This window comes from Pimephales promelas, chromosome 10 (genome assembly GCF_988280905.1).
Source record: "Pimephales promelas chromosome 10, fPimPro1.hap1.1, whole genome shotgun sequence".
In the NCBI taxonomy this organism is placed as follows: Eukaryota; Metazoa; Chordata; class Actinopteri; order Cypriniformes; family Leuciscidae; genus Pimephales; species Pimephales promelas.
The window spans coordinates 2,088,262-2,111,098 of NC_142778.1; the positions used below are offsets into that span (position 1 = coordinate 2,088,262).

Sequence of the window (22,837 nt, forward strand, 5' to 3'; positions counted from 1 at the left end):
CTAGCGGGTCAGATACCTTAACATTACAGGCTATTACCACTAATATCCTGGATAACTGCACCTAGAGATGCTTTAAAATGCACACTGGTCTTGATGGTTTTTATGAACACTAAGATACCAAATTACACAATGCCTTTGCTTTAAATTAGTAAACACTACTAATGATCTTTCAAACGATGTCAGGCCTTTAATATACATGCAACAACGTTACGTAACAGTTGTTCAACTTGCTTAATGCATTTCGTCTCATGGACTAACAGCAAACATTTTTTACAGAATTTATTTGTAAAGGGTAACAAATGAATAGGCTATTGTTCGTTCATCATAATGGATTAAAGGAGTAGTTCACTTTAAAAAAAAAAACTTTTGCTGATAATTTACTCACCCCCATGTCATCCAAGACGTCCATGTCTTTCTTTCTTCAGTCGAAAGGAAATTAAGGTTTTTGATGAATACATTCCAGGATTTTTCTCCATATAATGGACTTCAATGGGAACCAAACGGTTCAGGGTCTAAAAGAACTCTCCTGTTCGAACTCGTTCATCAAAATGAACAAATCTTTTCCAGTCAACTCGTTCATTTCGTTAATTGAATGAACCAAATGACACGAAAAAAGATTCGTTCATTTTGATGAACGAGTTTGAACAGGAGAGTCACGAACGCTCATCACAGCAAGGCGAGCATTTGAGCTTATAAAACTTAAACTTTATTTTATTTTTTTAAATGAGCGATTGTTTTGCTTGATAAGACCCTTATTCATCGTCTGGAATCGTTTAAAGCACTTTGAACAGTTTGCACTGAAACTCTCATTTGGACCTTGAACCGTTTGGTTCCCATTAAAGTCCATTATATGGAGAAAAATCCTGGAATGTTTTCATCAAAAACTGTAATTTCTTTTCGACTGAAGAAAGAAAGACATGGACATCTTGGATGACATGGGGGTGAGTTAACTATCAGCAAAAGTTTTTTTTTTTTAAAGTGAACTACTCCTTAAATGTTAATTTAAACAACCTGAAATGTTAAAAAAATGTGTCAATATGTAGAAGTTTGCATTCACCAAGATTAATACTATAAAAGTGTCGTTCATGATAGCATATATTATTGTATTTGTAATTTTTCGCAATAGGCCTATAATTTATATTGCAAAACAAGTCATAAACAACACTTTAGGTTCAGATAGCCAAGCCTATATTCATATTTATATGCAAATCAATGCATGTTGTTCACCATTAGGTTATATGTATGTAATTGACAGACTTCTACAGATGACTACGACATCAAAACTAGGCTAAACGAAGTACACTAACACATATTTGTTAAATATGCTGAACTTTCCAACTTCCTATAATGCGACAACTAGCCTCAGCAAACAAACAGCAGCTGTCAGTCAAAACACTGATACAAAGATACATTGTGTCTCGACGGCTTTGTTGTTTTAATTGTCGAATTTCCACAGACACACTGACCAGTGCGATACGCAAAGGAGATTCCCTGCAGGGTAAACAGAGACACACCTCACATATCTGTGGCCTAGAAAGCAAAGAATAAAGCGGTTATATTTTTGCTGGCTCAAACACACTGCAGCCAATCAAACCAAACAATGCAAGGTCATCGTGTTTTCCAAGAGATGAAACGCTACTCCGTCTACAAGATGCTGAGATCTCAGAATGAGCTTCACGCAACGTCTGGAAGGGTTCGAGAGAGGTTTCTCCATATCAGTCAGACAGATGCCCGAGGCTCAGAGACGGATCGTAAAAGCTTTCTGCAGTTGTTACAGAGCCGTTGAATGACCCTGGAGGACTCACGGATCAAATGTCACATGGATCACGGAGTCTTTCAGGAAAAAGCCACCGTTCTCTTCTCGGAGCATGACAGGTAACAGAAGTCATGTTCAAAGCCTTGGCAAAGTCGGAGCACAATTACGCAAACCTTTTAGGCAACAATGCAAGCCGCAGGAGATGAACTCTGGATTTGAGATGCAAGGGTTCAAAATGTCAAAATCTGATTGGAATCTAATCTCAAAGATCTGTGTATCACAGTCTGATGTGTGTGTGTGTTCACCGTGGCACTTCTATGACAATGAGGCCTAAAACACGAATGGGTTTGCAACTTTCTACGTCTAATAAAGCAGAAATGTTGGCAGGCAGCTTTATTAGGTGTGTGGAAACGGTCGACTTGCAGCGGCTGGTAAAGACAGGCTGAAACGGATTATATTCGAGTAGGATTTCAAACCATGCAATGTGATTTTTGTGTCACATTAGCTAAATAGGTTCAGATTCCAATGGGATATGCACAAACATCAGACTTGGATTGACGGTTTAAAGATCCACTCACCGTGTCTCCAAGGGTCCTTCGGCTCAACGGCACCAGAGACGATGTCCTCGTCTGATGGAAAGGTCACTCTCTTTGACCCGTGCTTAATCCCAACTCCGTCGTCCGGTGTTGTAGCCGAGACTGGCGCGTCGTCGTCCCTACGTTCCTGCGAATGCAGTTCTATGACGGATATTTGAGAGTTGACACTAGAGGCACTTTCCTCGGGTTGAGTGTTGGCCGCTGGTTCGACCTCTAAAACGCCATTTTCGTCGAGACTTAAATCGACTCCAATATCCATCTCCCCATCATCACCACCATCTCCAACAGAACAGTTGATCACTGGCGGTTCCTCAAACTGGCTTAAACTCTGTTGGAGGTCACCCGCAGAACCATTAAAGGGGTCTGCGGATACTGCAATGGATCCATTGTTTTTACTATGCGGTGCTTTGAGCTCTGTGGAAGCATCATCCTTTAAATGGATGTCTTTTAACCTGGCCAGGACGGCAGCGTCCCGTTCCCCTTGGTCTCCATCCAACGTGTCACGGGGAAGGATCTCTGGTGATGTAGTGTTGTCAGGGACATTGCACAAATCTATAGCATTGCAAAAATCTCCAGCTTGATCCTCGCAATTCATCTTCTCATTTCCAGGGAGCTGGAGCACGCCACTGCCTGTCGAACACTAAAAACGATAGAAGTTCCCTCACACACCTACAATGCAGTTCAATTCCAGAGAAAACCGTTCAAGATCTGCTTAGTGAGTGCATCACTAACTAAAAGTTCACATCATAGAAGCGCTTGTTTTTATACTTGTCTTATTTATGCACCTAAAATGCATCGCTGTGGTCTAGTGCAAAAGGCAAATCAGTATATATGTCAAATGATGTGCTCTAATCAAAGTGGTAAACACCTACAACATCTTTCACATTCAAATTGAATCAGGTTCAGCCGCATTTAAAGTCTCAAATGCAATTCATGATAACATTATAAGCAAACATTGTATTTATAACGTCCCTGTGCACCATTAATACTGTTAATTTCTTCTCAACGCGTTGAAGAATAAGTTAAGCACTGATAACTTTGCATTTAAAGCAAGTATAAACAAGCCGTGGGATGATGAATATTATGCTGATGAAGTCCAGGCTTTCTCGACTGGCCTGCTGTCCTACACCAAGACGAATAAAGTACTAAAACGGACTCCTTAGGTCAATCATCTAAATGTTTTAACGCTCCAGTCGTGTTTTTAAGCTGTCAAGACGAGGAATCCTGCACTGTCACTTTCTGTGTCGCAGTGAACACGAATAAACACAGGCGTCACAGTCCGGAGCGCACGCTCATCCCCAAAAACCGCCACGAACGGACTCGTTTACTCCGTTTAAACACTCTATACCGGCCGCCTTGATGGAACGATGCTTTTCACATCGCCAAAACGCACAGACAAGCAGAAAAAGAGAAAATATTGGCCCCGTTGAAGCTACAGTCCGGACCGACTGGGTATGTGTGTCTGTTGACTGTTCGGAGATACGTCATCATCACCCCGGTTGGAAACGCGTCGGAGAGTTCAGCAGCCGCACTTTCGGCGCTTCAACTTCAGCGTTTTTTTTTATTTATTAGTAAAATTACAGAGTTGCTCATGTGTTGCCTTTCGTTGACAGATTTTCATGCGCAGCAATTGCGTTTTTTAATTTAGTAATTTATCTAGATTAGCATTTATGATAAAACACTATAAAAATTTCAACGAATCAGTTGACATTTGATCCAAACAGCTGTCACTTTGGATGGTTTACGACGCGTGTTACAGAGAAAATGTATACTATCTAAACATATATATATATATATATATATATATATATATATATATATATAATTTATTTATTTAGTAGGCTACATAGGGAAATTAATTTATAAATGACGTCGAGAATGTTAGTCTTTTTAAAAAAAAAAACACAGAAATTGAACGATTTTCTATGCCAATATTATCGGTGTTACATAAAACATATTTTAAATTATATTTATGTTGGTCTTGTGACATCTTTCACAACATCTATCTGGTCTTTTTCAGGTTAACTGCATATTTTCTGCTAAAATGTTGTTTCAATGGTGACATTATTAAGTTTATGTTGAAAATGTATACAAGTCTCACACAAAATGTGTAACTCACCTGAACTGTGAGACATGGTATTCTCTGAGTTTGTGTTATTGATCTGCTATATGATGTGCAATTGGCACAGCACCATAGATGAACAAATGGCAGTACACAACACATTTTCATAAACCTTAATATTTATAAGATTAGCATGGTATTGCATGCTACATGTCCAAACATAATGATTCTACTATCGTACACGTCCAATGTCTGCTAATTCTCCTCATATTATTTTAGTTTTCAGGAGGAGTTTATGGAATATGAATCCTTGCCCTCGTCAGGTGATGAAAATATTTTCTCATGCCTTTTTTTTTTTTAAATTATTTATTTATTTTTTACTGTGCAAAGTAATATAAAATCCTTACAAAACATGGAAGGTACTTTAACACCAGAGTTTGTGTTCACTGTAATATGTATTCCCTCAGTTCATCCATCTCACCACTAGAGGTCGTCGACACCTCAATTCTAATCCTGTTCGAATTCTGATCTCTACAAAATAACAACCGATGCTAAATAAACAGACTTCCAAAGTAGAAATAAGTTAATACTAAAAGAGCTAATAGCTAAATTTATGTTTGTATAAGTGCCGGTCAAAAGTCTAAAAGAAGTCTCTTATGCTCATCAAACCTGCATTTACTTGCTCAAAATTTATATATACAAAATAGTTATACACACTACAGACACATATTATTTAAACATAAATTTTTATTTTGCATGCGATTAATCATTGCCCAGCCCTATTTATTCTATTTATAATATATATATATATATGTGTCACACTGAAGACTGGAGTAGTAAAACGAGGCCACACACACACACATATATAGGTCTCTACACACACTGTGTTTATATACACACACAGTAGGATAGTGTATGTGTATATATATATATATATATATATATATATATATACAATACGCATATGTTAATTTAATTCCATTTAATCAGAACGCACAAATCATACACTCTAAAAAATGCTGGGTTGCTTCAACCCAAATTTGGGTCAAATATGGAAAAACCCAAATGTTGGGTTCAAACAACCCAGCATTGTTTAGAGTGTTGTATTATTTTAAAATAAATCATATTTTATAAAAAAAAAAAATACATTAATAATGCATTCTATAAATACCGTGATGTGTATACACACTATATGTAGGCTACACTCTAAACAACGCTGGGTTGTTTTACCCCAAATTTGGGTCAAATATGGACAAACCCAAATGTTAAATTTTAAACCCAAATTTTAACCCAACTTCAACTTTCGACTGTAATTTGCTTAATTACACTTTTAACCCAACATTTAGGTTTGTCCATATTTTACCCAAATTTGGTTTGAAACAACCCAGCATTGTTTAGAGTGTATTTATACTTGTATATATACACTCTAAAAAATGCTGGGTTGTTTTAACCCAACATTGGGTCAAATATGGACTAACCCAGCTGTTGGGTTAAATTTTTACATTACATTTTTAACCCAATATTTCGGGTTTGTCCATATTTGACCCAAAATTGGGTTAAAACAACCCAGCATTTTTTAGAGTGCACACACACACACACCAAAATCCTGGGTTGTTTTAACCCAAATTTGGGTCAAATATGGACAAACCCAAAAGTTGGGCTAAAAATTAAGCCCAATGGCTGGGTTTGTCCATATTTTACCCAAAGTTGGATTATAATGTTGTAACAACCCAGCAATTTTTAGAGTGTAGTTGTACAATTACTGTATAATGATGGTGAGCGTAATTATTAAAAGGCTGTATATGCGAGTCACTTGTCTCCGTGGCTTGTTCGAGTGGAAATATCAACAAGCTCAACACTCAAACCTCTTGCGTTCCTCCATTACAATCCTGAAACTACTAACCAAAGCAATCAGTTCTGTGTAAAATGGCTCTAATTATGCAGGCCTGTCTAATGTGCAGAAGACAGAAACAATTACCAGAGCACTTCAGCATCCCGGGACTGCAGCTGTAATGCAGTTCACAGTGTTTAATATTGAGCGCGCGAGCGAAGACGAGAAACAGAGACCTCCCACAGGTGGCTGAAAGTAAATATTTTAACATCAAATTGGAGGCGCTCGCTTAAGCTTGTTTTTCAAAGTGATTTTTTCTGGTTTCCTCTGGAATTATTAATGGCTATTGCGGGCCGGTGTGAGGGAAACCAAATGCATCCTCTGCACTTTTTCTTCCACCGAGCGTGAAAAGAAACGTGGGAAAAAACGCTGTGCGCATAATGTGGCATAACGGCTCTTCGGTTCATCTCTTGTCAGGTGTGGTCAAGCCTTATTTGACACCACAGGAAACTCAGATCTTCTTGTAAAGTTGCCATGTTTGCACTTTTTAAGTGTCCCTCGGATTTGATTTATTTTGCACATTGCGCAAATTGAAAACGGATCCAACAATGATCCTCGTCACAGGGGAGGCTGCCGTCTTCGTCAGGTTATTACTCATGCGCTCTTCTCCGGAGATCCATTCGCCTGACATCAGTCTCAGGATTTGTGAGATTTATCTTCCCCGGGCATTAGGTCTTGTGCAGGATTTGTGGAGTCAAAGTTCACAAAATGTGTTTAAATATCAAAAGGCGCTGATATATGTGGGGAGTATCGGGAGCATTTGAAGTGTGTTTATCCCATCCATCTTTTTGTGAACTGAAAACAGGACGCAATCACGGGAGACGACTCGACCTTCATGTTTGCGTTGGCTTTTCCTCGGGTTTGGTGGTCAGAGCGGCTCTTTCCACCTGTTTCTGTATTAGGTGTGTGAGAGACAGGTGCAGTCTCTCTTCTGTCGGGAGCCTGGTCTCCCCCAGCCGGCTGTAAATCCACAAATGTGGCGAGTTGGAGGATTTTACTGATACTCAATCTCAGGTGCTTTATGGAGATGTCAGGCAGAAGCTGGGGGAGAAGCCATTGGGTCCCAGGGAAAGGATTCATCTTCTAAATACACCATTTTCAAGAGTTAATCGCTAATGCTTTTCACACACTTAGGGAGTGAGAATGAGGCTTCGGTCAGTGAAGCGCTGAGAAACAAAGTCTTTCCTTACAGCGTACTTGAAAGGCACTTTATAAATACAACTTATTATTTTTAAAGTTAGAAAAAATAGAAAAACCATCCTGTTTACACACACTTATGATTTCGCTCAACATGTGAGCTGTCAGTCACAACATGGAGTCACTCGCTTGAAAAGTAACTCATCGTGTTGTAAATTTAAAAGTAATCGTTACTTTAGTTACTTAAAGGAGTGGTTCACTTTTGAAAAAACTTTTGCTGATAATTTACTCACCCCCATGTCATCCAAGATGTCCATGTCTTTCTTTCTTCAGTCGAGAAGAAATGAAGGTTTTTGATGAAAACATTCCAGGATTTTTCTCCATATAATGGACTTCAATGGGAATCAAACGGTTCAAGGTCCAAATGAGAGTTTCAGTGCAGCTTCAAAGGGCTTTAAACTATTCCAGATGATGAATAAATGTATTATCAAGCGAAACGATCAAGCGAAGCGAAGGGATTGTAATCAATAAAAAAAGATTAATTTTAGAAGAAAAGTTACATATAGCACCTTTAATAAGTAATCTGATACGTAACTCCCATTACTTGTAATGCGTAACTCCCAGCACTGTCCGTGGGACACTTGTTGTTTCTAAAATATTAGCTATAAAATAAAGTACATTTCATACAAACTATCAGTTCAGCTTCTCAACTTGAAAGCATAATATACACTACCATTCAAAAGTTTACGGTCAGTACGTTTTGAACACTTTTATTCAGCAAGGATGCATTAAACTGATCAAAAGTGACACTTTTAACAAAAGATGTTCTTTTTTAGATAAATTCTGTTCTTCTAAACTTTATATTCTTCAAATAATATCATTCAAAGAATCTTCATCCACTCGTACTATGTACTTTATTAAAAGTGTTTGAATGCTTCAGATTAAAAGTCCCCTATCAATACCTGTATCCCGTAAAACTAATCTTTGATCACCAAAATGACATATTTATGTTTTTTCCTTGGAATAAAAATATCTTCAATGTAACTCAACACCCTTGCCTCATTTAGCATACGCGGGACTATGAATATGCAAATGAGCCCCGCCTCCACTTACTCACTCAGAGATCCACTGCTTGACGACTTAACAACTTACTAAATTGCAATGTGAGGTACAAAACCATAGCAAACTGGCCTCAGTTTTCCTTAAAGTCCCAATGTAGTCAATAATTGTGTCCCTTAAAACTCTGTTTTTTCCTCATTCTTCGTGTGTTAAAATAGCTTGAATGTAACTCGACACCCTCGCCTCATTTAGAATGCGTGGTTCTATGAATATACAAATGAGCCCCGCCCCCACCCACTCACTCACTCACTCAGAGATCCACTGGTTGATTTGATCTGATTGGTTACAAGGTCGTTTGTGACGTCAGAAACACCAGCGATTTCACTCCGTGCAGTTTTTAAGCAGAAAATACTCAGCACTGGCGTCGACTTATGAATTTACTAATGGTTTGTCTTAAAGCGTATTAAAAACACCAAATAGACATATAAACAACATTAAAAGCTTGATTTTCACCACAGGGGTACTTTAATATGTTGGCCTGTTTCTGTGCTGCTCAATTGCAGTGGTGTTTTAGGCGGTTTCTCTGTGGTTTCTCACTGGCTCAAGCCATAAAAATGTATTCCCAAGTTGCTCGGATCCTACAGTTCAATGTAAATATGCGGGATTTTTTTCTCCCGTATTAAAGCAAGCTGCCTTAGAAAAGTAATCTTGAAAAAGTGTAAACAAGCCGCATGATTTGAAGATATCATCCATTTTCCCAGACTACATTATTAGTTATCCTCAGTTTGGACTGTGAATTTGCGAGATTACGCTGAAAATCACAGGAGTTTAAACTCTTATGGTACGTTTACACAACAAAGATGTAGCTTACTAAAACTAGAAACTTTTTTTTTCTTTGTGTTTTTGGTAACGCTTCCTTTTACAGTCCTATATACCCATGTACTTATGTACTTATTATAGTAATTGTAATTACTGGGTAATAACCCTGAACCTACCCCTAACCCATGTACTTACCTTATATTAGCCAGTACACTGTAAGTACTGTACTGTAAAAGGAAGCGTTACCGTGTTTTTCGTGTAGGAGGAAAACATTGTCAACACACGGAAACGACAAAAATTGCGGTATAGAAACTAAGCAACTAGACCAAACACGTTATATTTCACAAATTCCCATTTTTGTCATTTATACGGAGACAATAACTTAAAAAAACTTGCACTTTGAAACCCATTTTCAAAAGTTTATGTTTTCAGGCCCCCAATCATATACTGTTGTCGTGTAAATAAACAATTTTTCAGTTTTTAGTTAAAACCGGTTTAAACAGACCTGTAAAGCTTCCATGATTGTTTGTCTGCAGGAACATTCAGATTCATTGCAGCGACCGAATGCTCATCCTTATTGGCCATTGTCATGAAATCACCCCTAAAATCACGTCCATGTTTATTTCTGTCATATGCCGTTGAGTACAGGGTGTTTTGGACTGCACACTTGGTCAGAGAAAGAGAGAGAGAGAAATATAAAGGTTAAGTTTCTGGTTTTCCAATCCCAAAGGACACTCTTTATAAACAGGCAAACATTTTGGGCTTGTGTGTAATGAATGCATATACACGCGTATTTATACAGATGGTACATATTTAGAGAACTCACATGTACACGCACACGGGCTAAATGCAAAGTCTCAGTCTACAAATAAATTCTCAGGCTAAATTTCTGGGATTTGGAAAAATATTCATAAACGCCTTCATAAGGGGTCAATCATGGGACACTCATGGCTGTAGTTCTTTAGGCGGATTTATTTCATAACAACATTTTTTTACAAGAATTTTTTAATGAAACAAAGTATAAATATATATCAAACAGCACAAATTTGATTTCAAAATTGATAAAAAAAAATAATGAAATCTGCTTATTAGAATGACACCGTAAAAATGAATATGCTTTATCTAATCAATAAAACTGTGGCAACAGATTACAAGCAATATTATTAATTAAATTGGAAAAAAAAATAGTATTGAGTAATACTTAATTAAAATATTCCTTAAAAGTTAACCATTCAAAATGAGTAAAGTTTACACCAAAAAAAATTCAACAAAAATATCTGAATAACGGACAGACGTCAAAGATTAATTATTTTATATTATCTTTATTTATATTGCCAACATTGAAGACACCCGACGTTAACAAACAGATTCACTGAAGGAGAAAACCGTCATTTTAAAGCAACACTGAGCACCATAATGGTGACTTAAACATACTTTCTAAAAAAATGTTTTACTCATTTTAAATGGTTAACTTTTAATGAATTAATTTGATTAATTATTACTCACTTCTATTGTTAAATTTAATTAATAATATTGCTTGTAATCTGTTGCCACAATTTTTTTGAATAGATAAAGCAGATTCATTTTTACAGTGGATTTCTGAAGAATCAAATTAATCTAAAATACAAAATAGTTTCACACTTTTACAATATTTACTGTTTTATTTGGGGGTTTCTAACCTTTAAAATGTTACAATTTTTTTTTTAAATTTAGATGTATACACACTGTAAAAAATATTTTCAAGATTTGTTATCACAACATATTTTCTTTTGTCAAATCAACTTTATAATAATTAATTTAGTTGAGATAACTTATTATTTTGAGTTTCTGATGATTAAATCATTCTCCTTCATTGCATTAACTCACTTTTTCCAGTTCAATCAACTTAAAATTTTAAGGCAACCAGGTTACTTACTTTTTTAAGTTAAACCATTACCAACAATATTTTTTTACAGTGACCAATTGTATTGATGGAGTAATGAAAGTATTTGATTGACTCGGTTACACCACTTGCCATTTTTCAAACAGAACGTGGTTAAAAAAAGGCTACAAACTTTTTGCAATACGACACAAAATCTCCGTGAAGATTAGGCTACAATTCAAGAACTAAACCAGGTTTTTAAAAGACTTCTCCTCCTCATCAACTCAAGACATCCTTATATGTCATTGACCCATATATAAACATGCAAGGCAATTTGTAAAGTAATACCCACTGCAGTTCCGAGACGTGTTTATACGTCAGTGTAAATTCAAAGTTCAGTCAACACAGACATTAATCAAATCGATCTTTTGACACACACGCACGGAAACACAAACACGCTTCCTGACGCTTATCCCATCAGTTCTGTCGTTTATTAATGAGCGAAAGGACTCGGATGGCAGACAGGCGTTAAACCGCAATTTGCTCTCACCTTTCTCTCTGTTTACCTCTCTCTATCCCTCTTTAGCTTTTCTTGGGCCTCAGGACAGAACGGGGGTGAAGGAAGGAAGAAAGGATGGGCCATCGCCGGCTGATAACTTCCACATGTCTGTAAGGTTTTTAAATTAAAAAAGCACCTCTTCTCCTTAAACCCTGACAAAAGCAACAGAGGAGATATAAAAGCCCTGGACCTGTTTGATCTGCGAGCGAGCACCTGCGAGTGGGGACCGTCGAGCAGTCAGCGCAATTTCTCTTCCTTTTCCATGTCATTAGAGAACAGGCGTCCTGATTTCCCTCCTCTTCCTTTCATACGGCCATCTGTGCGTCCATTTATTGAACTCTACCTGTGCTGTCTGACCCTCTTTCCTCTCCAAAATGTGATTAAACGCTCTTCATCTCTTCCTACGCCCCAACTCCCGACCCAAAGGACAGTCATGCCTGAAAGCACTTGAATGCGACGCTTCACTCTGTAAAAAATGATCATGATTTTAACGGTAAAAGACTGTAAAAATGCTACAGTGCAAAACTGTTAATTTAACACAGTCTCATCCCAAAAAGTCATATAACTGACGTTTTGGGACGTATTTTGACCATACGTCAATATCCGCCTTTTTAGGGCCCCCTTAAACGTCGGTAGATGGCGATCCCGGGCCGTCATACAACTGACGCTTTACCTTTAACGTCAGTTAGGTGACGGGTTAGGTTTAGGGTTAGGTTTAGGTATGGGGTAGAGTTAGGATCCCATAACCTCATCTACCGACGTTTAAGGGGGCCCTAAAAAGGCGAATATTGACGTATGGTCAAAAGACGTCCCAAAACGTCAGTTATATGACGTCTTGGGATGAGACCGGGTTGGTTAATTGGTTAACAGAAAGTTTCCTTTCTATACCCACGCTATCTCACGACCAATTCGTACGAGTGATTCAAAAGTGGCTAATTCGTACTAATTCATACGACCTCCCCAGATAGCAAACTGACATTGAATCAACGTGGAAACGACGTCTCTCATGACATTGAAACAACGTTGATTTTGCTCATCGAATTAACGTTGAACCAACGTCAGACGCGGCATTCTTCAAAGCTAAATGAAAATCGAAAATTGGTTTGCTTTCATAACGTTGAAACAACGCGTTGATTTCAAGTTGATTTTCCGTTAGTTTTGAAAGAATGACGCGTCTGACGTTGGTTCAACGTTAATTCGATGAGCAAAACTATGTCAGATCAACGTTGTTTCAATGTCATATTTCCACGTTGATTCAATGTCAGTTTGCTATCTGGGTCACTCGTACGAATTTGTACGATTTGTCTAAACCCACGTGACTGTTATGTTTAGGGGCGGGGTCAGGGGTAGGTCATGCGTACGAATTCATACGAATTGGCTAATTCGTAAAATATGTAAGATTTAGCAAAATCGTACTAATTCATACGAATTAGCCACCTCGTAAAATTCGTACGAATTCCCGGTTGTGTATACGGTTAATGACTGTGATGGATCTAACGGTACATTTAAATTTACAGTTTTTAAACTCGTATAATTTACAGTGAAAAAAAAACGTAAATTGACATTCCCACAATTCCCTCCGTGACACTTCCATTTGATGTATTTTTGTTGAAATAACAAATAATCTTAGTTATTTTCTAATCAGCTATTAGGGTTTTATGTTACATTTAATGTTTATTGCATTTTTAAAATTTCATGTGTGTTACCATGATGAGCTTCTATAATATTATATTAATTTTCTTGTGATGAACTATTATTTATCATGTGAATCTTGTAATATCTGAGATGATTGTTGATTGTCAGTGTATTACAATGGTACAAAACAGATATTATTATATACACTCACCTAAAGGATTATTAGGAACACCACACTAATACTGTGTTTGACCCCCATTCGCCTTCAGAACTGCCTTAATTCTACGTTTCATTGATTCAACAAGGTGCTGAAAGCATTCTTTAGAAATGTTGGCCCATATTGATAGGAGAGCATCTTGCAGTTGATGGAGATTTGTGGGATGCACATCCAGGGCACGAAGCTCCCGTTCCACCACATCCCAAAGATGCTCTATTGGGTTGAGATCTGGTGACTGTGGCGGCCATTTTACTACAGTCAACTCATTGTCATGTTCAAGAAACCATTTTGAAATGATTCCAGCTTTGTGACATGGTGCATTATCCTGCTGGAAGTAGCCATCAGAGGATGGGGACATGGTGGCCATAAAGGGATGGAGATGGTCAGAAACAATGCTCAGGTAGGCCGTGGCATTTAAACGATGCCCAATTGGCACTAAGGGGCCTAAAGTGTGCCAAGAAAACATCCCCCACACCATTACACCACCACCACCAGCCTGCACAGTGGGAACAAGGCATGATGATCCATGTTCTCATTCTGTTTACGCCAAATTCTGACTCTACCAACAGAAATCGAGACTCATCAGACCAGGCGACATTTTTCCAGTCTTCAACTGTCCAGTTTTGGTGAGCTCTTGCAAATTGTCGCCTCATTTTCCTATTTGTAGTGGAGATGAGTGGTACCCGGTGGGGTCTTCTGCTGTTGGAGCCCATCCGCCTCAAGGTTGTGTGTGTTGTGTCTTTGCTGCATACCTCGGTTGTAACGAGTGGTTATTTCAGTCAAAGTTGCTCTTCTATCAGCTTGAATCAGTCGGCCCATTCTCCTCTGACCTCGAGCATCAACAAGGCATTTTCGCCCACAGGACTGCCATCGTATACTGGATGTTTTCCCTTCAAAATCCCAGTAACTGAGCAGATTGTGAAATACTCAGACACCAACAACCATTGCTTAAATCCCCTTTCTTTCCCATTCTGACATTCAGTTTGGAGTTCAGGAGATTGTCTTGACCAGGACCAAACCCCTATCTGGCTGCTTTTCACCCCTCGTGTCCTCTCCCTACTTCTTTTAAATATTCATTTCCGCCCTGGATGTGTTTGGGAGAGCTTCCTGCACCAGTCTCACTGGTTTCCCTGGGAAAGATCTGTAGGAAGCGGAGTGGACGGAGTTGCTGTGTGTGTCCTGGCGCCTGAATGCATCCAGAGAGTCGTTTAAAAGCCGACAGAGGGGCGGGTGTCTGCATCACTCCGCTAGTTTGCCCTTCTCCGTCAGATCGCTCTCATTACCGGCAAGACTCAAGTACTTGTGCTTGTTCAGGACCTCGTCCATGGGATCTGTTGTTTGCTTTGACATCTGGGGGAGAGTGTGGGGTCCTGGAGGGAGGCTCAGTTTTGCTGTTTAAACCTCTTTCTCTCACTGGTAATATGTCAGATTTGTCATCTAATAACACCTGTAATAAGTCTGAATTACTACTTGCATATGCTGCACTAAAGGACCTAAAGGCCTGTTGATGAAACTAGTCACAGTATGCCTTTTTCTTTATATAGATATGCCTGAGACTAAAACACGACCACAAAATCAAACAAAAAAAATATTATTTTTGCACTTTCATAGATCATCATGAAACTATTAAGAGTTGTTTGCATTGCTCTGCACTCCCATTATAATTTAAAAGGCATACTGAAATTTTTCTAAAGGCTATGCACAATAGAAAATGACAATTTCTTTCGTTTGATTTTAGGGTGAAATAATGTCACAAGTCTGAATTACTGCTATTATGCTGAACTATTTTGTTCAAACTTGCAATGAATAGGCTACCACTAAAAATATAGCCTAGGCCTACAGGTCAAAAACGTATCAAACGTAATAAGCAGTACTAAATATTTTGTTACTGAAAAAAAAAAAAAAAATCTTGAAATCGATTAAAATAAAGACTAAAATTGATTTCGATTAAATCAATTTTAGAATCTGTTCATATCATTAGAATATAATTTTCCAGTGCTGTGTGTAAGGGAGGACTGAACAAACTGATTCACTAGACTCACCAACACTACAATAATGCTGTGTCCGAAATCTCCACTAAAACCACTACTCCCTACCCCCTATGTACTATATAGTGAGCTCACCAGCATAATAAAAACACCACTTTCGAACACTACTCGATTGTCTCTTGGCGCCGTTGATTAAATCATATGGCTCTGGGCTAAATAGATTGTTTTAATAAATACATTACATTATATTGAGCTTATTTCTCCAAAATGTAAAAACTAAAAGTCATTTCTGTCCGTTTCTGTTATAATGCGCTACTCCACACATGATCATAACTTATTTTTATGATCAGCGCATTGCATTATGGTATATAGGGCTTGGGTTAGTGACCATTGGTTGTACACTACTTTTCAAAATGCATTCTGGGATACATTGAGTGGACTATATGTATGATAATCCTACCCTATCTCACGACCAATTCGTACGAGTGATTAAAAAGTCGCTAATTCGTACGACCTCACTCGTACGAATTCATTCGATTTGTCTAAACCCACGTGATGGTTAGGTTTAGGGGCGGGGTCAGGGGTAGGTCATTCGTACGAATTCATACGAATTGGCCAATTCGTAAACTATGTACGATTTAGCAAAATCGTACTAATTTGTACGAGTGAGGTCGTATGAATTGTTACGAATTAGCCACCTCGTAAAATTCGTACGAATTCCCGTGAGATCGGGTTGGATAATCATCACTATAATTTCGGAAAGCACTACAAAAATGGCGAGCTCACTGTATAGTTCACTATATAGTGAGTAGTGGGTGATTTCGGACACTGCATAAGATAAAAATGAAGAAACCGATTCACTAATGATTCATACAAAGTTCCAACGCTACATGGATGAGAAGAGCATTATGCGTACACTGTAAAAATTATTTTCAAAATTTGTTATCACAGCATATTTTCTTTTGTCAAATCAACTTTATAATAATTTATTTAGTTGAGATAACTTATTATTTTGAGTGTCTGATGATTAAATTAATCTACTTCATTGTATTAACTCACTTTTTCCAGTTCAATCAACTTAAAATTTTAAGGCAACCCAGGTTACTTACTTTTTTAAGTTAAACCAACAATATTTTTTTACAGTGTAGTAATCACAACATTTTTTCTTTTGTCAAATCAACTTAAATAATGTATTTAGTTCAGATAACATATAATTTTGAGTTTCTGATGATTAAATCATTCTCCTTCATTGTATTAACTCACTTTTTCCAGTTCAATCAACTTAAAATTTGAAGGCAACCCAGCTTACTTACTTTTTTAAGTTAAGCCATCAATATTTTTTTACAGTGGGAGAGCGCGCGTTTGATGATTCCTCGGCACGCGAGTCGGCGGTATTAAGTTGACATTTGTCCATCGTGTCATCATAAGTAGCGAAAGTTTTCGGGTTAAGTCAAAAACGGAGCGGGATTTCAGTTCACTGATGCAGTCTTTGTTGACAAAATCAGCATTAGCATAATTAGCATAAATGCTATGGCAAACGTTTCTGTCACAGATGGAACAGGAGTCAGACAGATGGTAAGTGAAATAGTGTTTATTTACATGTTGTAGATCCACAAAAATCAAATATGGTGAGTACTTCCATGTTAGCAGGTGATTTCTATTTATTAAACCATTTCAATGAACTCAAAATTTTAAGTTTAAGTAGTCGTGTGCATCGATTTGTTTGCATCAGGTCTACTCAAATTGGCTATAGGGATTACTACTGAAAATGCAGCCTTGTAGAATTAAATTATTGACAAAATCACTGATTATAATGTGTGAGATTTGCTTTTGTCGTCCGGTGTTGCGCGTCACACATCAGACTGTGTTTATAAAACCAAGGCTACGGCGATTCAAGACCATGCACGACAGATTTTTGACATTGTCTGAGGCCTGAACGGTGAACGCAGAGCAGCTTTTTCTCATTGTGTTCCAGGTCTGCACATGTGCCGCTTAACAAAAGTCAGACTTGGACATCTTGACTGCAATTAAACTGCTACAGTTTATGAATCTGAGGGCAGTCCAGTCCAAATAAAGCACAAAGTGGACTGCGTGATGCATTGAACATCCCATTGGTAGAGCTGAGTATAACTCAGTCCATGACAGGGGACAGATCCAGTGCGTCTGTTTATTTGCATTTCGGACACAATGTGCACGGCAGCGTGATTGCCGAGGATCCTCTCCGAGGTGGTCCGGCACGATCTGAGATCAACAGGCTGCTTTTAGTGCTGATATTTGCTAACATAGTAAATAGGCCGTTTCTGTGCAGTGGGTCTCAAAGTACAGACCTGCGTGTCAGTTTCACAATAACATTAGCACGACCCCAGTCTGCTGATAGCGTGAGAGCCTCAGATATAGTGTGTGTGTGTGAGCGATACAGTCAGAGGATATGTGTTGTTGTGAGTGTGTTTGTGTGTGGGATGGTGAGCTGGGTTGGGCCAGAACAGGAACTGTTACGACTTAGCACGTTTGGTTTTCTCATTCTGGCAATGAACAGCATGTCATTTATCTTATTGTACCATAGCCATGGCCAAAAAACAGAAGGCTGATTTCTGAATCTTGACCTTGTGAGACTTTAGGCCTTCCAGTGCAAATCTGCCAGATTATCAAAAGATTATCAATCTGTGGTGGTTTGCTGACTTCAGCGATCCTGGTTATGGACTGAAGAAAGTTGGATAAACTTACACTGAAAAAACAAATAACAACATTTTTAAGTACATTTCACTCATAGAATTAAGTCAATGTCAGTGTACTTTTGTGTACTTTTTGATTTTGCTGCAGTTTTTACACCAATTTATCTTAATTTGGGAAACATTTTGTTTGTCACTACATCAACATTAGCATAACTATGTCCATTGAATTAAGCAACAAACACCACTGTCATCATAAAACTATCCTACAATCAAACCACTAACTCTACTCTTCAGTACAATGGTATAACCACAAAAATGTTAACAAAAGAAACTCCAACATACACATCATTAAGCACCAACAGGTTTTTGCCTTACTCAAAACTTCATCATTTGCGTTGATTCAGTTCAATGCAAAGCCGTTTTAGTTCATGTAACACAAATTATTCAGGTTCTCCCAACACAAATGATCTAAATTTTTACTCATTCAAACACAATACCAGTGCAATGGATAAAAAAAAAAACTCACGGTTTAGATCACATCATGTTTTTTGAGCCACGGATCAGTTCAAACATTAAAGAAAACTAAAAAAATAAGAACAAATATACTAATTACAAGCATAGATAAATGCAATATGGTCTAAGGTCTAACTATTCAGGTACAGAAATGTAATACATGTAAAATAACACTGTTTTCACGGTATAATTTAAATATAGAAAAAGTATCAAAATCGCAATTCTTGGTATCGGTATCGAAAGAATAATTTTGGTATTGTGACAACACTACATTATATTGGTCTTAAAGTGACAGCAGCAGGTTTATTAGGCTGCTGTCACTTTAAGACCAATATAATGTAGTGTTGTCACAATACCAAAATTATTCTTTCGATACCGATACCAAGAATTGTGATTTCGATACTTTTCCTGAAAGCATTTCTTACAAGACGTTTCACATGCACCTCCTGTTTGTCTCATTTGAGGAGAAAAAACACAGACGTCCAAAGGGAGGCACTGAGAGTGTACGTTGCACACACCAACATGAAATATGTCTCTTACAAATCTGGAACGTGGCCATTTATAAAAGTATCGATACTATGAAATTTAGGAATCATGACGTTTTTACACTACACTAATATTACACATCCGATACACTTCCCGAGAGGGGAATTTTTAAAATTTTGTGTGTATTCAAGTGCAATAAAACGCGAAAGAGAAATCAATTTGGTGTTTGATCTAATCTAAAAGACAAAACACATGCAAATGATAAACTTTCACTTTATGACGGTTAAACTTTGCAATAAATCCACGAATAACATGCATGCCAAAGCGTGGGACCTGATCCGTGGATCAATGATCCGTTACACTGCTAGTTCCAGTAAAAAATATTGTTGGTTTAACTTAAAAAAGTAAGTAACTTGGTTGCCTTAAAATTTTAAGTTCATTGAACTGGAAAAAGTGAGTTAATACAATGAAGGAGATTGATTTAATCATCAGAAACTCAAAATTATTTGTTATCTGAACTAAATAAATTATTTTTAAGTTGATTTGACAAAAGAAAAAAAAATGTTGTGATTACTACACTGTAAAAAAATATTGTTGGTTTACTGTAACTTAAAGTAAGTAACCTGGGTTGCCTTAAAATTTTAAGTTTTTAAAATTTTAAAATGTAAAACATTAAAATGTTAATACATTTTAATGTTTTTAAAATGTATTAACTCACTTTTTCAACTGGAAAAAGTGAATTAATACAATGAAGGAGAATGATTTAATCATCAGAAACTCAAAATTATATGTTATTTGAGCTAAATAAATTATTTAAGTTGATTTGACAAAAGAAAAAATGTTGTGATTACTACACTGTAAAAAAATATTGTTGGTTTAACTTAAAAAAGTAAGTAACCTGGTTGCCTTAAAATTTTAAGTTGATTGAACTGGAAAAAGTGAGTTAATACAATGAAGGAGATTAATTTAACCATCAGAAACTCAAAATAATAAGTTATCTCAACTAAATAAATTATTATAAAGTTGATTTGACAAAAGAAAATATGTTGTGATAACAAATCTTGAAAATATTATTTTTTTTACAGTGCACAGTCAATTGTCATAGTGTTAAAGGGACAGGTCACCCAAAATGAAATTACTATCATTATTTTTTTTTCTTCTTCTGTGGAACATTTTGAATTCTTTTCTCTATTATTAAACTGAATGGGGACCAGTGCCATCAAGTGCTAAAATGTCACTAAAAGGCCATAAAAGTGGTCAAATTCAACAAAATGTGTCATTTTAAGATGCATTGTAACAGGTTTGGTCACAAACCACATGAGAACTAATGACCTTTGACCTCAGACCTGATGTGATGCATTTTTAGGTGACAAAATTATTTGAGAGCTATAAAGGAGGGAAAGATGATCAGTGAATTATGACACACTTTTAGATTGTGATCTGTGTCTCACACAAAACTATTGTATGCATTCAGGACACCTGGAATATATTGGACTGTTATGGTCTTTATTTATTTACTTGACATCCCCAGGTTTTGTTCAATTTTGTTATATGAAACAAAGGATATTTAGGATATTATATATATTTAGGATTCTTCAAAAATCCTCCTTTATGTTCCACAGAAGATTATGAGCAAATGGATTTAGAACAACATGAGGATGAGTAAATCACATGTGTGTGTGTGAACTGTCCAGCGTTTACATTTGACACCAGTATTTATTTATTTTATCATTATTGCAGAAGTGCAAGGTGATGTCACTTCCATTCTGATAGAGCAAGGTAGTTCTACGTTATTATTTCAGGTATTTTGTTTTTATGCAGCTGTTAAACTTGATCCATTGGCACCAGCTCCCTCTCCTGTGACACAAAACACATCCACCTAGTAAAATTAAAACTCCATAATAACCTTTTATGACAGACACCGCTGACCTGCTCCAATGTCAGCACAGTTAAAGCATATGATACTTATTGCTTTTTATTTTGAACCAATGCCACATCACAACCTGGGGAGGCTCTTTATAAAGTTCATTTGATGCATGGCTGGCCCATTATAGTACTTGAGTTGCACTGAATGCCTTTTTTACAGCTGTGAATTAAGAAGTATCCAGAGAACGCTCCTCGGACCCATTTAGATTCAGGCCCCGTCTTGAACTCGGTTCTTGCAGTTATAAAAGTGACGACTCAGTGAGTGTACTGATATATTGACAGAACTTAAATCTGTAAAAATCAACACGCCATATCTAATTAATTAAATTGTGGCAACAGATTACAAGCACTATTATTAATTAAATTGAACAAATTAGAATTGAGTAATAATCTAATTAATTTCTCAAAAGTTAACCATTTAAACGTAATTCTAAGTCGCCATTATGGTGATCGGTGTGAATTTTAGTTGGCTATATAGTCATTAACTTGAAGTTTTGTTTGGCTTCTGAGTTACAACAGCCAGATGCACAAATTGAAAAGGTGATCTGAAGGTGATCTATGTTTTTCACAATCATTTGACCTGAATCACTGAACTCATATAGAGCCCAATTTCTGAGTTTACTTTATTATTTATAGCAGCTGTTGCTATTTAACTGGATAAATTACTATTTTTGCTCCTAATTTGGGTTAGGGATTATTTTCTGAACACGATTAAACTCATCCCACACTTAAATCAGCGCAATCAGTTTTGCATTGGTAAACAGATGCATTAGTAAGAAACCGTGTTTTATTCCTTGTTTGACACTGAATACACAGCTATTATCCCTTGACAATTAAATGCCAGAAGAATTGTTATATTGAGCTCTCATTACTATCATTAAACAGTGAAGTTAGACACAGTTTGAAACCATGGGAGGTCTATGTTTGTGTCTTTCTTCTTACAAGTTGGGTTGGTTTGAGTGGTTTGCATGCAGGTTTCTACTCAATCTGCGATCGTAAAGAAATCAATTGGGAGAAGAAAAGATGCATTCCACATATGTCTTTCTCTGGAAATGCAATTTTTGCTGACTTATATATCAGCAAAAATGCTGAATTGCATATATTCACTGTCATGTTTTGCTACCAATTCTCTGCTATACTTTTAAATGATTCTTTGAAGTCACAGCCACATTTTTGGAAATAATTAAATAATTCAGCCGAGCTACTGAATGTGCAAACTAGAATGGGGTGTGAAAATAATTTGGAAAATATATATTGATATTGGACGCCAGGAGTGGGAATAGCTGCGGAAGGAAGTGAAGGATATTACTTGCTGAAGAAATCTGAACATTTTGTCAAGTCACTTACACTCTAATTCTATTTAGATTCTATTTAGAACCAGAAATGGTTCCATCCCCCGCTTCATAGATGGAACTCCAAAATGGTTCTATATAGAACCATTTTTTTGGGGTAAAAGGTTCTATTGGCCATGTATGGAACCCCATGGTTCTATATAGAACCCAGAGGAACCCTTTTTTAAGAGTGTATAGAACCTTTTAGGGGTTCCAAATACGTAGCTCTGATAGAACCTTTTCTTCTAAGAGTGTACCTTGTTCATTTTGTGTTTAGCTTATTCCTGTTTGGTCATCATGGTTAACACTGAAGTATGGAGAAGAAATGC

The 22,837-nt window shown here is 37.0% G+C and overlaps 1 protein-coding gene and 1 long non-coding RNA gene across 3 annotated transcripts in view; one reads left to right on the top strand and one right to left on the bottom strand.

The window, feature by feature from the left end:
• ppp1r37 (protein phosphatase 1, regulatory subunit 37) overlaps window positions 1-3,816 on the bottom strand; it is a 41,726-nt gene extending 37,910 nt beyond the window's left edge. For both annotated transcript variants that reach the window (XM_039647502.2, XM_039647500.2), the window contains exon 1: window positions 2,335-3,816. In XM_039647502.2, the coding sequence (XP_039503436.2) occupies window positions 2,335-2,947 (613 nt within the window). In that variant the 5' untranslated portion in view covers window positions 2,948-3,816. The remainder of the gene's footprint in view (window positions 1-2,334) is intronic.
• A 47-nt stretch (window positions 3,817-3,863) lies between these two features.
• Window positions 3,864-12,318, top strand: LOC148977278 (uncharacterized). Its single transcript, XR_016169820.1, has 3 exons — window positions 3,864-4,118; window positions 4,701-4,737; window positions 11,768-12,318. It is a non-coding gene; the product is annotated as an uncharacterized LOC148977278 (long non-coding RNA).
• Window positions 12,319-22,837: the final 10,519 nt, after the last annotated feature.